This window comes from Helianthus annuus, chromosome 12, assembly GCF_002127325.2.
Source record: "Helianthus annuus cultivar XRQ/B chromosome 12, HanXRQr2.0-SUNRISE, whole genome shotgun sequence".
Classification (NCBI taxonomy): domain Eukaryota; kingdom Viridiplantae; phylum Streptophyta; class Magnoliopsida; order Asterales; family Asteraceae; genus Helianthus; species Helianthus annuus.
Genome location: NC_035444.2, coordinates 46,964,279 through 46,980,285, shown reverse-complemented (window position 1 = coordinate 46,980,285; position 16,007 = coordinate 46,964,279). Strand labels below are relative to the sequence as shown.

Sequence of the window (16,007 nt, the reverse complement as noted above, 5' to 3'; positions counted from 1 at the left end):
AAAATCCTACAACATTCTTTAGTGAAGAATGACCCATAACCTTTGTCACTCATTTGTGAAACACTAAGAAGGTTGAATTTTAGATTATCAATCAGATTGACATTTTCAAACTTAATTTTTCCAGACTGAACTGTACCAGAACCCATCACCTTTCCTTTACTATTATTACCAAATGATGTATCACCCCCTCCATGAGTTTTGAATTCTTTGAGTAGGGCTCTACATCCAGTCATGTCACACCCTGACTTTTGCTGAAGCGTGATTATGTGTGACTTGCTTAATATCATTGCATTCAACCATAACAAACAACTATATGATAAAACCAAATATGTTCATCCATAGGTTAAGTTTAAAAACATAACAAACAACATTGTTTTAGAACCAACAATAGACTTCAAATCCAAAATACAAACCATGCAAATTGTTTTAGAGTTCCAAAAGGACTCGATAAAAGACATTACTAAAAACTAGGCTTTGAACTATGTATCTTATCCAGGATAAGATACACAATCCAAACCTTTAGACACCGGATGACATCTTTTATTCCCAACGACTCTTGAAACTTCCAAACGCTCGCCAGATCCATACTTTAGTTTCCTGAAATACATTTAGTTTGAAAACATCAACAAAAGTTGAGCGAGTTCATGTGTTTTGTATGTGTGCACGAATGAACCTTTGAAATCATTGTAAGTACGTATGTTTTGTAAACCCGGTATGAAAGCGAATATGAACAGATCAATTAATGATTTGCAAGGACATTAATGTGTGTGTAACGGTGTAGGAAGGCTTAATCCTTTGCGTATTTCGTACCGGGCCACCCGGCTGGAACGACATAGTCACCACATGCGGCCAACTCGCGGACCCATGGGTGGGGCTCGCAACACCCAAATAGATCTATCACTCATGCCCCTCGGTCCTTATAAAAGGATTAATGTTCTCAAGTTAACGCCTACCCATTCACATGATCTAACAGTTCATTTCTTGACTAACCATACCATTTGTAATCATTGTAACATTTGTAACATGTATTTCACCCCCGAAGTTATAAAACGAAAACAGTTAAAAGAAAAGGGGGACATGAACTCACTATCTTGCGTTCTTCGTATCCAACTGTAACTCAAAGGTTCTCCTGGTGTACACGATTACCTACAACATACTACGGTTTATTAGACGAGCGGGTCGTGCCTTAATGTAGTATTAATTAGTGTCTTTGAGTTACGTTCCTTTATGTCTTTAATATTATTCCAAGTTATATAATTATTTGGCAAAATAATAAATATTTTAACTTAAATTATATTTATTAAATTTTGCAATAACTGTTAAAACAATATATTTTAACTTAAGACCTTTATGTATTTATACATGAATACTTCCCCAAGGATGGGTGTATTAGTATTCGTATTTTTATCCTTGTATATTTTTGACAAGTATTGGTGTCGTATTCCGGTGTGTATTTATACGTACGAAAATACGTATTTCTATTGTATTTATTAAGTATTCTTATACTTAATTTTTATATTAACTTTTCCGGAAAAAATACATCAATATATATTCTCCAAATATATGTTTTAAAAAATATTACATAGAAAAATTACTTATAATTTTTTCCTTGGCAAAAATATTTATAAATTTCATATAAGTCTCAATAATATGTTTTCATATTTAGCTTGGAAAATATATATAAACTTATTTTTTACCCAAAAGTAATGTATTTCATGTTTATTCAAGAAAATATATTTTCTCTCAAAATAACATATCTTCTAATAATTCCAAGAAAATATATATTTTTACTTACCAAAAATAATATATTTTCTCCTTGTCAAAAATATGATGTATCTTTGTAATAATTGTAAAAATCGTATTTTTGTTCTCTTGGTGTCCAAAACACCAATTACTAAAATATACTTATGGACTTAAATTCCGGAATATATTGTAAGTTATATTCCTTGTTTGGTTTGTCCAATATTTTGGGTATAAATGATGTATTTATTTCTTGGAATTTTGGTAATACTTTGAATTGTAATTTCTTGATATTTTGGTGAGTTATATTATTTGATGTCCAAAAATAATATAACTAATACACATAATATACAAATAATCACACACACACATGGTGATTTCTAGATATATATTTCCTAAATACATATGTAGTCACTTTTATTTACAAAAACCAACCTCCAATGTTTATAATCTTTGTAACAAAAATCATGGAAAACTTTATATAAAAATTAATGATTTAAAATATACTTGTAAATATTTATTTAAAAATATTTTTCTAAGTGTTTAATTTTTAGAAAAATTTTGCCATAGTTTCCCCTTAAAAATGGAGGTTTCCATGCTTTCAAAGCATATCATTTTCTTTTATAAATCAACACAATCAACAACAAATCAATCTACAGTTACCAATTTTCCAAAATCAAGCATAAACTACTATCTCATTAACTTGAAAATTTACAAAAATTTGTAGTAACTTACAAGTGTGTTTAGTAGGTTTAGTTACCCTTTAAAGTGTGGTTGTTTATTTAAAAACATCATTTTTAAAGAAATCATTCCTTTACAGCTTGTAAATCATTTTTCTAAAAATGTTTCTTCTTGAGTTTTCCTTGTTACATATATATTTCTAAACTTGTTTAACCACTAAAAATGTGGTTAATTTCTTTAAGAACAAAGATTAAGTAAACTTTGAATTCGTAACTTGATTTTTTGAAAAATCATTCTTGAAATCATAGATTTACAAGACTTTATGTTTACTCTGATCATCACTTAACAGAAAAACAACTTATACTTTCAAGTTCATGATTTACATGAGGATGATCTATTGATCTTTAACATAATCATCCTCTCATCTTACTAGATTATGTCTTTAATCACTATCTAGCAAGATCACATGATGATCTACATCAATAACATGAGCAATCAACAATCAACAAGCATAACAACACATAAACATCATGGTTTCTTATGTATTTAGTCTTATGTTCAAGGTTTAAGTTCAAGATTCTTAGTGTTCATCATGATTTCCAACTTGTATCTTCTTTTAACCAACAAAATAAGATGTAAAATGAAGTGTAGAGTGTTCTTACTACTAGCTCAAGGCTAGGGATTCTCACTAGAGAAAATGAAGTGGATAAAAGCTTGTGTGAGTGGTCCTTTAGCTTCCAAGAGCTCCAAGCTTCCTTATATGGCTTCTAGTACCTTTGTATGTGTATGGATTGGATGGATGAAGATTGAATGATGGTGGTGTGGGGTGATGGGGTTACGGCCGAGAGGTGAAGGCAGAGGGAGAGAGAGCTCAAGTGTGTTGGTGTGTGTGATGAAAATGATGGTTATGTATTGATGGTTAATCCTTATATTCACCAACACTACAAATCTAATGTGTATTATGCTTGTAAAGTGGAGACAAGATCTATTATAAAATTCAAAGAAAATCAAAGAGTGGGGGTCACAAGTGACCGTCCACTGGGGGGGAGGGTCTTGGTTAAGATGTAACTATTAGATAGGTTAATTTAGTTGAAATCTAAGTATAATAGTTAGATGTTTAGTTATTATATGTTTATATAGTGTGTTATGATGTTCGGGGACCATAACTAGCTTGGTAATGTTAAAACATTGCTTCTAGTGAAAATTTGGTGTTTGGGGTAGTGTCCGGTTGTTCGGTTAGTTACCGGTTCGTTAAGGTGCTAAACTATGCATTTTAGTGAGCTTTATGTTACCTTTTGTGACAGTTTTGATTCCCGACACTTAGAAAAGTATTCTGGGCCAATTAACCATATTTCTGCATGATATTAGAGTGTTTAAAAGCTGAAAATTGCTGGTTTTTGTTGGTTTCAGCATTATGTGTAAGTTTTAGGCACTTTCCGGCACTTAAACTATCTCTAGGAAGGCAGTTTTGTGATCCTTACTTTCCTACACATTATACTAGTGTAACTCTTGGTTTCTGGCTCATTCTGTGTCTCAATACCATGTCTGCCTATGTACTGATGTCACACCCCGATTTCCACGTGTCTCACCGGTGGGCCTGGTGGGGGATTACCGTGACGTAGTTGGCAACAATATAGTCAAGCCACACAATATGAATGCACAGCGGAAGCAATAAGATAATATATTTCAATGTTAAGTGTAATATCAAAGTATCACCAATGTTGAAACCAAATCCACAGGGGATCAATAAAAATAACAAAAGTATTGTTCAACAGACTTTAGGCATCTTAAGCTTGCGAGACTTCTAATGATGCTAAGGAGAAATCCCAACCAATTACGCTTAGTACCTGCATTTAGTCTTTTTGGGGAAAATACGTCAGTTTACACTGGTAAATACATTCAACTGACACTTTTCACTACAAAAAAAAGCCATTTAGTGACATACAAAAAGTGCCATAAAATAACAAAAAAGTGCCACTAAAGACCCTTGTAGGAATGGGTGGCACACAAAAAAAGTGACGCTAGAAGCGCTGACGCTAAAGCCTTTTAGTGGCACTTTTTGGATCTGCCGCACAAAGTTTTGGACTTTTAGTGGCACTTAAATTTTTGCCACAATATAAAAAAAAAACTTTTGTGGCACAATTTTTGTGCCTCTAAAAAGTAATCATAGCCACATATCTATACTAGTTTTAGTGGCACTTTTTTTTTGCCACGATATAAAAAACCTTTTATGGCACAAATATTGTGTTGGTGAAAAGTGTTTCGATTTAAATATATGTATTATATTTAGTGGCACATAATTTGACATAAAAGTTATCTTATTTACAATATTAAATATAAAATATAAAATAAAAGATAAAATTGTAAATGTGAAATTTATAATATCATAACTTCAATAATAAATTCGATCCAAAACATATTTCAAATGTTAGGAAAACATCCTGAATAATTCACATATTCCAAATTCCAATTATTTAAACAAGAAGTCTAAACGTTCTTCCGGGTGAAAATTCCAGTATCATAAAACTTAGCTCCAAAGCTTCTCATGATATCTACCCTGCGATCATCAACCATGTAAACAAGTATTAGTATTGATTCAAAAACTAGAAGTTATTTAAAATCATTGTTCTTGATTAAAAAAACATGTAAAAAATGGCCTGAACACCTAACAATTAGACCAAAAAAACAAACATATAATACTGTTTATAATTGACTCGAATACCTAACAATTAGACAAAAAACCAACATATTACCTTAATTGCAATGTGAACAAAACTTTAAGATCAATTGTCCGAACGACTTTCTTGCCCTGTAAAATGGAAAGCTTTGGCTAATCAATTTCATACCAATATTACAACAACATAATCATATCCATATAATAATTCGAAATAGTTTTAAAAAAGTAACTAGTTAAAAGTGATTACCATTATCATATTGACTTCTTGAAGATGATAAAGAATTGTTATGTACCAAAGACCCAGTACCAGGGACCTAAAACATATAAATCAAACAAATGCTAGTACATAAATATATATTCGTAAAAGAACAAATAATGGTCATGTATGTAATTACCTGCATGTTTATACTGCTAAGAACCGAAGATAAATTTGCATTGGGGATATGTTCTTGGATAATGATAGCCATAGCATTGACAACACTCTTTAGTTGATCATTAGTTTGGATAACACTCTTTAGCTGATCATTAGTTTGTGAATATGTCGTGTTACTTTTTGCGGCTGGCATCCTTCCAACTAATCGAACGTATCCTCTTTTCTCCGGGCCTTTAACTTTTGAGTAGTCATCGTTTGTAAAATCAGTTGGATCGTCGAGTGTGGTTGTAGAGTCATTTGTAATTTTTTTTAATGAAACCTAATTAAACACATAACAAAATAGATAATCATAAGAAAATTAAACACACCCATGATATATAAGAACATTAAAATACATTACCACAACTTGAGTAGCGTTATCATCAACAATGCTTCCATCTTTACGAGTGCGAGTTTTTATATACATTTCTCCTCGTGTTGGATGTATACCATTATTCTTCATTGCCTATTATTTACGTTTGATGGTTAGTAGGGAAATAAAAACCAAAATATTCAAAAATTAATAAATAAAAAAAAATCTCGAATAATACCATTTCATGAGCAAGTCTAGCAAACGACTTTGTCCCACTAACATGAGGCTCCTTCATCTTTGAGCGGCTCATTCTTTTAACATCGCATGTAGTCTACAGTATATGGTAAAGTTATACATGATAAGACTTCTTCGATCTAATTCCATAATTATATATATCTATTAAGAAATCAACATTACATCATTGTTGTTACCTGAAATTCCGGAGTGAACCAACGAGTAACAAGTTCTTTAAATTGAGTTGGATTCACTCGGTCATCATTTTTAACTTGTTGTGCCACAATTTCATCAACAGTAAGGCTTGGATCATATGCACATGCCTTTAAAGAACCTTTCCATTCTCTCCATTTTTTTCCGATGCTTTGAAAGATCCAATTTTTAATCTCGTTTGTTTCATTTGGATGAATAACAAATTTAGACTACAAACAAAAATTATATGTAAATTAGAATATACATCTTAGCTTATGTACTAACACATTTTGAAACTTGATAAAGACATATACCTTAACGAGTGAATACATGTCCTCTTTTTTTTGTATTGGAATTTTCCTCCAGTCAGAATATTCTATGGATACATGATCAGCCATCCTTGCGAGCGTCCCAAGGAATTGAGCAAGTTCATTAGCTTCAGCCCCAACAGGCTTTCCAGACTTGTTGAATGTGACAGCTATTCTTTTTGTACTATCCATCTTCCAAATTTCAGCTTTTGTTGTATAGCCTCGAACCCTTTTAGGAGCACCTAACAAATTCGAAAAAAACAAACAGGTACAAAAAACGGTCTATTAACAAATTTGAACATATATGCTATTGTTTTGTGTCTAAAACATCATTACAAATTGTGTACAATTTTTACCTTGTATTTCACTAGCTTGATGACCTTGAGTTTCAAAAACTTGGTGGTCTTCAACTTGGTCGTCGTCAACATGGTCTTCAACACGCTCAGTTGAGATGGTAGAAGTGATATGTAGCCTCTTACGCCTACCTATACTATTACCTTTTACATTAGAACTTGTTGCCTTTTGTTTTTCAAGGCCTTGTATTTGTTCATGAATACTGTCTTCATCATTAGAATAGTCATGATCTGCCATCTGTATCTCATGTTGATCAACATCATCTACTTCTATATCCCCTTCATAAAAATAATAGAGTAAATTAATATAAAAGATACTGTTAATTAAAATAACTTTATGAACAACGAAATGATACCTTGAAATATCTCATCATCCTCATCAACAAGAACCAACTTTTTCTTTGCTCCTCCTTTATCACCTTTGATTATTTCACTCATGGTAACTGTTGGTTGTTTATTTGGTTTTGTTGTATTTGAAGTTGAGGAAAGCTTTTGAGAGACATTTGGAGCAACGACTCGACGTAGCTTCATTAGATTAGCAACTCTATTCGAAGACATTGGTGGAATATATTGTGGACGGTATTGCTATAACAAATTTATTTACATTAGACAACATGTGTATATAAAACAAAATAAATTAAGTTTTTACAATCAAATTACCTTCTTCATGGTTTTTTTCTTTGTTTTTTGACTTTCTTCCAAACTAGCTGAAGACTTTATAATGTTTTTAATTCCTAGTTCTCTTAGTTTTTTATTGTTCTTCTCAATCGTCAGTTGTCTTAATCGCAAATACTCATTACCATCATGAGAATTTGATTGGCAGCCACGGTCTTCAACCTTGTCTTCACCATGGTTTTCAACAGTGTCATCGCCATCACCATGGTCTTCAACATTGTCGTCACCATGGTCGTCACCATTGTCTTCAACATTGTCTTCACCATGGTCTTCAACAGTTTCACTGAGGTCCGTAGAAATGATATGTAGCCCCTTGCGCATACCCATAATATCTTTTCAAAAAGATGCAATACAAATATCAATATTTACCGCATTAACAAAAACTTACTGACTTGCTGTGAATGGTAAATGTGAAGTTAGATTTAACACTCATGATGGGCAGTTTAAATTATTAAAAGTTGTTTATTATGCTCCTGAGCCGAATTCTGATCTATTTAATTGTGAACAGGTTAATAATTTAAGCTATGACATTATCGTCTATAGTCAGTGAGGGTAAGAGATACCAAACGGGTCGTGTTTGGATGCCTAAAAATACCCGACTAATTCAACTTGTCATATGAAAACATATTTTGAAAAAAAAATAAAATATAATATAAACGAGTCGTGTTCGGATGCCTAAAAATACCCGACTACTAGCGCAACAGCAGCGACGTCAGCAGCGGCAACAACGCAGCAGCCGCTTCGGTTGCACAACGCAACAGCAGCGGATACAAGTCGATCATCAGTTAATAATCAAATAGTGTTTATGTTAATGCTGATTTTTTATTTACTGTTGTTAATTACCAAAGTAAAAAAACATCAACTGGATCCCAAAAGTCATAATCAAATATCCACTGCTATCAATTGGATCTCTAGTTAATAACACAAACAAGCCTCAATCATGGAACATATACACACAATCACACATGTTGATCAACTGAGTAAAAACATTTATATTTTGCCATTTACTGACCTAAGATTGAAGGTGTTTGAAGTTGCTATTGAACCCAATCGTAACCCTCCTGGCCGTCCTATGTATCCCTTCTATCACCGGCGGTTGAATTCTTCTAGCGATTGAACAACTCTTCCTTCGATCTTAAATTAGGGTTAATTACTGCAGATTTCAAGTAAGGGGCAAAAAAAAGGTTTTACAATTCTAATTGCCGCCTAAGTGCAAAACGGGAGCGTAATTAAAAAGTTAAATTTTAGAAGTTGAAATAAGTTTTTATTTTTGACCGCTAAATGTTACCACTTGCCTTGTTAGTGGGATCGAACTCCTATTCTCCCAACTTAGAATTAGCCACCCATATTCAAATATACAATATTATTTTATAATTGAATTAAAAGGAAACATATTTTTATTTAAAACTAAAATTGTCATTTTATAAAAATTAAAATATAATATAATATAAATGTGTTAAACGCAGGGCCGGCCCTGGGGTGGGCGGGGAGGACCACCGGCCAGGGCCCGATATTTCGGAGGGCACGCTATTTCTCGAAAAAAAACCCGATATGTATACGTATTTTTTGGAGCTTGAACAGGGTACACGAATTCTTAGGGTCGGCCCTGGTTAAACGGGTCAATCTGCCAACCCGCCAGGTTCTACATGAACTCTGCCCATTTAGATAAGCAGGTTCGCGGTACAACCTAAAACTAATCCGTGGTCATTTAGACTAAACCCAAACCAATGAATTTTGTATTAGGTTCAGGTTGTTTTTCTAGTCGTGTCATAAATGATGATCCTTTAGGCCCATTACTTGGTGTGCTTACGATTAGGAGGCGAACCGAGCAGACCTTTGCTCATACTTTAAGCCCATTGCTAATGTATTAGGGTCATTGATGGTGGATTAGAGTCAATAGTGACCAATAAGGCCGATTAAGTCAATCTTGGTCAAGCACAACCAATGTTGGTTAAGTGATAGTCAATAATGGTAATGCAAGGTGAATTTATGGTGGTTGACACTTAGTTATCATTATTAATTAGGTCGTTGACAGTACTTTAAGCCCTCTTTTATTGACAAAAACCACTAAAAACGCAATACGTGTGTCACCCTCGGTCCTAAAGTATAGATATTACCAATCATCAAGCGATCACATCATACCACTTATTATATCAAGATCAAAGGTGTGGTGTGACAGCTAGACCCGGCAAACGGGTCGGGTTGGGTTGGGTCATGGGTCAAAACGGGTCAATTATAAAAGGAGTTGTTTTGGTTCGGGTCGAAACGGGTTCGGGTCGAAACGGGTTCGGGTCGAAACGGGTTCGGGTAGGAACGAGTTCGGGTCGAGTTGGTTAATTTTTTTTAAAGAGATTGGTTCGCGTAAACTTGAACAAAAATATGCGTCTAGACATAAAGCAGACAAATTCAATACAAATATGCGTCTTGAAAAGTACACATAAAGCAGTATATAAGTGCAGCTATGATCACATTTGAAAAGTAAACTTGAACAAAAATATGCATCTAGACATAAAGATGCCAAAAAAAACTGGGCAATCTTGAAGTAGCTATAACTGTTATATAACATCGACTTCCTTTTGGGACTGTTACCTGCAGCGGACTTAAGTCTTCCACCACCATCAGCGGGCTTCTGCATATTTGCCAGAAAACAAAGCAGGTGTACTGCAAAGCACACGCCCACTTAGAAACACTTCTTGACCCAATATCGCCAATCAACTGCAAAGCAGACAAATTCAATACAAATTGAAGTCGCACATAAACATAATTGGGCTAAAAATACTAGACAAAATACTAGAAAAATAGAATAGACAATTTTGTTTGCGCATTAGACCCTACCTGCACTTTACAAGACCCATGCGAAAATATGTCCGATTTTAACCTGAGTAGTCATCATCGTTTTCTTCAACCTCTACTTCACATTCCATATCGGGTGTAATGTCTATACCATCTTCACCATCATCCCCAATCCTATGCAAGTTAGGCACATCAAATGTGCAATCATTCGAATAAGGACCAACTTGATCATCAACATTACCCATGTCAAATACATCTCTTACTTTTACATGTCTCACGACCTCCCAATCTTTATGCTTGGGATCTGTTACGTAGAACACCTTATCAACTTGTGCTGCCAGTACAAATGGATCATCAGTTAGATTAGCCCCTGTATGTGTCTTGTATGAGAAATTTACCAATGTTAAACCATTCTGTATCTTGCAGCCCCTATTGATGTCAACCCAATCACATTTGAATAAAACTACTCGTATTTGACCTGAGTAGTTTAACTCAATAATGTCATTCAATTTACCAAAGTAGTTAATCTCGCCATGAACAGGCCTTCTATCTCGACTACTAGCGTAACTTGCACCTTCTACAGTAACAACGACACCACTATTTTGGGTTCTTAGTGATTTCTCTCGTTTTTTTGTGTGAAAACGATAACCTTTAACAAGGTAACCAGAGTATCGTTTCACACTTTTAAGTGGACCACGAGCAAGCCATTTTATCTCTTCTGTTACATTATCACCTTGCTCTTCCATACGTGCAACCTACAACATGGTTGTTAATAGTCATTACATAAAGATATATCCCAAAAAACAAATAATAACATATTTAATATTCTTTTCAGAATACCCTGTTCTTGAACCAACCAGCAAACTGTTGGCCATGAATCTTGTTCACATCGTAATCTGTCATCCGACGAGAGCGATTTTGTCCCTTGATTATGCGTTTGTGATCCCTTAAAAGAAAATTCATGTTAGCAATCTTTTTGTGATAAATGAATGAAGAGCAAGAGTATCGAATAACAAGGATAGATAATTACTCTCGAAAAGGTGTAACCGACTCAACATTGAATAATACATAACGATGTGCCTGAGTGGGAGACTTCTCATCAATGTCTGACTTTGAAGATCTCCTTCTTTTGCGAATAGATACTCCTGAATGCAATTTATGGCCTATGGCACGACCCGGACAAAGATTGTTGGATTCTTCAATGTGATTTTGGTGACCCTCATCATCATTCCTAACTGCTCTAGTGAAGACGGTCTCTACTTTTGATAGATATCTGGAGCAAAATGTTATACTTTCCTCAGCTAAATAACCTTCAGCAATTGATCCTTCCGGATGAGCTCTATTATGAACGTATGACTTGAGTTTCAAAAGGTCCCTGTTCATGTCATAGTTACAAGTAATGCATAAGATAAAAATGTCCCTGATCATTTTAAAAAATACAAAATGTGGCAAATAATGCATAAGATATATGGAAATGGTATTTACCTTTCAATAGGGTACATCCACCGAAATGCAACAGGACCTCCAAGCCTAACCTCTCTCGTTAAATGGATCACCAAGTGCACCATTACAGTAAAGAATGATGGAGGAAATATCTTCTCTAGTTTGCATAAAGTGAGAGTAACTTTAGACTCAATAAAATGCAGATCAACTTCAGATAAATCCTTGTAGCAAATGATCTTAAAAAAATTGCATAGTTCAATTATAACCGAGCTTACATGGTCTGGTAAAGTTCCACGTAATGCAATCGGCAATAATTCTTGCATCAACAAGTGACAATCATAACTTTTCATCCCAATTAATTTGCGTTCATTTAACTGTACACATCGAGAGATATTAGATGAAAATTCATCGGGAGGTTTGATTGACTTGAGGATTTTTAAAAATTGAGTCTTTTCACCCCGAGTCATTTGATAGCAAGCTTTTGGCATGAAAGTGATATTACTTCTAGGCCGCTTCTTTGGATGTAGTTCCTTCCTTATACCCATTTGTTGTAAATCAAGTCTTGTTTTATAGTTATCTTTTGACTTTCCTTCTTGTCCCAATATAGTCCCCACTATGTTGTCACAAACATTCTTTTCAATGTGCATAACATCAAGATTGTGGCGCAACAACAAATGCTCCCAATATGGCAACATAAAAAAAATACTTTTCTTCTTCCATGGACCATGAACATCATTGTCGACAAGAAATTCTGTGTTGTCTAGTTGTTGTAGAATCTCCTCTCCAGAAGAAGAAACAGGAGCAGCTCTGAATTCATGGTGTCCAACAAAGGATCTTGTGTCTGAACGCCAAGGATGGTCAGATGGAAGCCACCTTCGATGACACATGTAACACCACTTTCTGCCGTGACTAAGCCAATTGGAATCAGTATCAAAACCACATACAGGACATGCAAGTGCTCCCTTAGTGCTCCACCCGGACAGATTGGCATAGCCTGGAAAGTCGGATATGGTAGAAATAATAGATGCCTTCAACTGGAAGTATTGTTTCGTTGAGGCATCAAATGTAGAAACTCCATCCTCCCATAACTCCTTCAATTCTTTTATCAAAGGATGCATATACACATCTATCTTGTTTCCTGGACCTTTAGGACCTGGGATGATTAAAGAAAGAATAAAATTTGGTTGCTTCATAACTAACCATGGTGGCAGATTGTAAGGAATCAGAAAAACTGGCCAAATACTATGTGGCACATTCATCCTAAATGGGTTGAAGCCATCACTTGAAAGAGCTAGACGAACATTACGGGGATCACTAGCAAATTCAGGAAACTTTTCATCAAAATCTTTCCAAACTAGGGCATCTGCTGGATGTCGCAATTTTCCATCTCTCACACGGTCTGTATGATGCCACTTCATAAGATTAGATGTCTTTGATGACATAAACAGTCTTTGAAGTCTAGGCTTTAAAGGAAACCACCGTAATATTTTTGAAGCCTTCTTCTTGGGAGGACTCTCTTCATCTTCTGGACTAGCTTCATAAACTTTCCATCTAGAAGATCCACAAAAAGAACAAACTTCATCTTTCTCTTTATCATCCCAGAACAACATGCAACCATTAGGACATGAATGGATTTTTTCATATCTTAATCCCAAGTTGGCCATGATTTTCTTCACTTGATGTGTTGTTTTAGGTAACAAATTTCCTTCCGGTAATAAATCCTCTAGAAACTCTAACAACATATTAAAAGATTTGTTACTCCATCCATTGAGACATTTTAAATGGTACAAATGCACCACACAAGATAACTTGTTGTATTTGCAATTTGGGTACACCTTTTCTTCAGCTTCGTTCACAAGGTCATCAAATGTGCTTCTTCTGGTATTCGTCTCCTCACTATTACTTGACGCAGTCTCATGCATCCCGACTCCATTTCCACCTTCTGTTACGAATATATCATCCAACATTTCATGCATTTCGTGGTGTAATACATGTTCTTCCTCATTATGGGTTGTGCTCGTTGATGCAACCGTTGTGCCTTCCCCATGATATACCCATTTCAAGTATTCAGGTCGGAACCCTGAACATATAAGGTGATCTAGAACAGTTTGTCTACTCTTATATTTCATATTTAGACAATTTGTACATGGACACTTTATCAACCCCCCATTGACACATGCTCTCTCAAATGCAAAATTTAAGAAGGTTTGCACCCCATTAACAAAAGTTTGACTTGATCTTGGTGCAAGGTACATCCATGATCTGTCCATTACTATTCATAATGAAACAAAACAAACTTTATAAGTATTATTCACAACTTTTTCATCAAATACTGAACAAATAGCACTAAAATGTATATACCAGTTCCGTAGCGGTATTTACGATAAATTTGAGAACATTTAAAAACCGAAAAGCAACAAAAAAATATATCAGTTGACTAGATAAGAAAAAAATAGTAAATCTTCCTGTGTATGAAACGATTTTCGGGTTCGGGTTGAACCCGCCAACCAGCGAACACGACCCGTTTAGCACCCCTAGTTAATCAACATATAACTCTTTCACAAATGATATACAACTAAATCATGAATTTACACAGCCTTATGAGCTAACCTGAATTACAGAACAAGAATTCATCCCTTAATTCAAATTACATTCAAATTACACATCTAATTGTCATCAGTTGACTTCACAATAACCAAAAAAAAAAAACAATAATCAACATAAAACTCCTTCACAAATGATATACAGCTAAATCATGAAACTTAAACAAGCTTATCAGCTAAACCTAAATTACAAAATTACACATCAATTTGTCATTAATTGACTTCACAACAACAAACACATGCAATAATCAACAGTCAATCAACACAAAAACCCTACGAATCCTAAAACAAAACAAAATCCACATATAGCAATCACCTACACGACTAAAACAACACACGGAACAGCAATTCGAGTCGATTTGACGCGAGATCGTCAAAATATTTACATTAAAAAAAACATAATTGAAGCTCTAAACATGAATTTCATGAACTGAAACTGCAAATTCAATTAATATCTTGTGATCCTAAAACAGTAACATATGGTATACCTTTAAATTGACAATTCACACTCACACAGGGAATTAGTTTAATCAAGAAAAACTACCCTCAGTACCAATTACTGTATCAATTCGAATGATAAATACTAATAAATTGAAACTATAAGAATTAGGGCACCAAATAAGATTGAGAATAAAAAAGGTAGAATCAATAAGTTACCTTTAGCTGTTCAAAGTTGTATTTGGGTTGCTGAACGAGGATGAGAATAAAAAAGGTAGAATCAATAAGTTACTTTTACCTGTTCAAAGTTGTATTCGGGTTGCTGAACGAGGATGATGGGCTATTGAATGAGGACGCGGGGCTTCTAAATAGGTGGTGTGGTTGTGCAGTGGTGGGAGGGTGGTGCTCAGCCATTCATGGTGGTGAGGTAGCGGTTCAATGATTTGAGATTGATTTGGGGTGAGAGCAGGGATGGGGAAACTGAAATTTTGTAGAGTTTTGGACTTTTGGGAGGGAATCTTGTATAGAAGAGGGAAATTTTAGGTTTATTTGGGGGGTTTAACTTTCATGGAGGGAATTAAAAATTTTTATGATGGTCATCGTGACCCTTTGGGTTCATCAGGTAAAACCTTTTTGTAAATTTAAAATCAATTAAGAGTTTATATGGTTACTAATATTAGTTTACTTAGATTATTACTGATAGGTTTTTGTCATATGAATATCAAGGTTTTCTTTTATTAAATAATATAAAATTTAAACTGTTTGTATTCATTTCATTATAATGGAAAAAGTGGAGGACTTTGATTATTAATGCTTTAACTGACTTGTACCAAAGCTAGTAAAAAATTGAATAGTAAAACGTAGTGAGAAAACATATTTGTGAATTAATAGTCCATCAGCAATATCATATGCCGGGTTTGGTCAACCTTTCTGGTTTGACACCAATGCAAGCCATTTATAATTACAACTTTTGATGGACCGTTATTACCCAATATGACCCATCATGCTCATATATAATAATTATTAAAGTATACTATGCCTACTAAGTATGGTCGTTATTAGCGGCCAAAAGCACCGCAGCGGCTTCAGCTGCACGACGCACGCAACAGTGGCGTCGGCTGCACGACGCTCACAGCAGCGGCAAG

At 34.5% G+C, this 16,007-nt stretch overlaps 3 protein-coding genes and 1 long non-coding RNA gene across 5 annotated transcripts; all 4 read right to left on the bottom strand.

The window, feature by feature from the left end:
• Positions 1 to 4,832: 4,832 nt before the first annotated feature.
• On the bottom strand, positions 4,833 to 5,773 carry LOC110896638. The gene is made up of 4 exons (XR_004875361.1): positions 5,494 to 5,773; positions 5,346 to 5,412; positions 5,175 to 5,230; positions 4,833 to 4,978 (listed from the first exon to the last, which is right to left on the bottom strand). It is a non-coding gene; the product is annotated as an uncharacterized LOC110896638 (long non-coding RNA).
• A 7-nt stretch (positions 5,774 to 5,780) lies between these two features.
• Positions 5,781 to 7,912, bottom strand: LOC110892776. The gene is made up of 8 exons (XM_022139925.2): positions 7,571 to 7,912; positions 7,267 to 7,495; positions 6,914 to 7,189; positions 6,564 to 6,799; positions 6,255 to 6,479; positions 6,062 to 6,154; positions 5,867 to 5,976; positions 5,781 to 5,790 (listed from the first exon to the last, which is right to left on the bottom strand). The coding sequence occupies exons 1-8, from the start codon at positions 7,910 to 7,912 to the stop codon at positions 5,781 to 5,783; spliced, it is 1,521 nt and encodes a 506-aa protein (XP_021995617.2).
• A 2,335-nt stretch (positions 7,913 to 10,247) lies between these two features.
• On the bottom strand, positions 10,248 to 15,375 carry LOC110894773. Of its 2 annotated transcripts, none has more exons than XM_035981141.1 (8): positions 15,155 to 15,375; positions 12,097 to 12,195; positions 11,864 to 11,978; positions 11,409 to 11,753; positions 11,219 to 11,324; positions 11,112 to 11,133; positions 10,421 to 10,712; positions 10,248 to 10,300 (listed from the first exon to the last, which is right to left on the bottom strand). In XM_035981141.1, exons 3-7 carry the CDS (start codon positions 11,944 to 11,946, stop codon positions 10,459 to 10,461), a joined length of 810 nt encoding a protein of 269 aa, XP_035837034.1. In that variant the 5' UTR covers positions 11,947 to 11,978; positions 12,097 to 12,195; positions 15,155 to 15,375; the 3' UTR covers positions 10,248 to 10,300; positions 10,421 to 10,458. The 2 variants fall into 2 exon arrangements, with proteins under 2 accessions (XP_035837034.1, XP_035837033.1); XM_035981140.1 differs by having other exon boundaries at positions 15,161 to 15,375.
• Positions 11,979 to 13,950, bottom strand: LOC118485043. Its single transcript, XM_035981262.1, has 2 exons — positions 12,097 to 13,950; positions 11,979 to 12,002 (listed from the first exon to the last, which is right to left on the bottom strand). The coding sequence occupies exons 1-2, from the start codon at positions 13,948 to 13,950 to the stop codon at positions 11,979 to 11,981; spliced, it is 1,878 nt and encodes a 625-aa protein (XP_035837155.1).
• Positions 15,376 to 16,007: the final 632 nt, after the last annotated feature.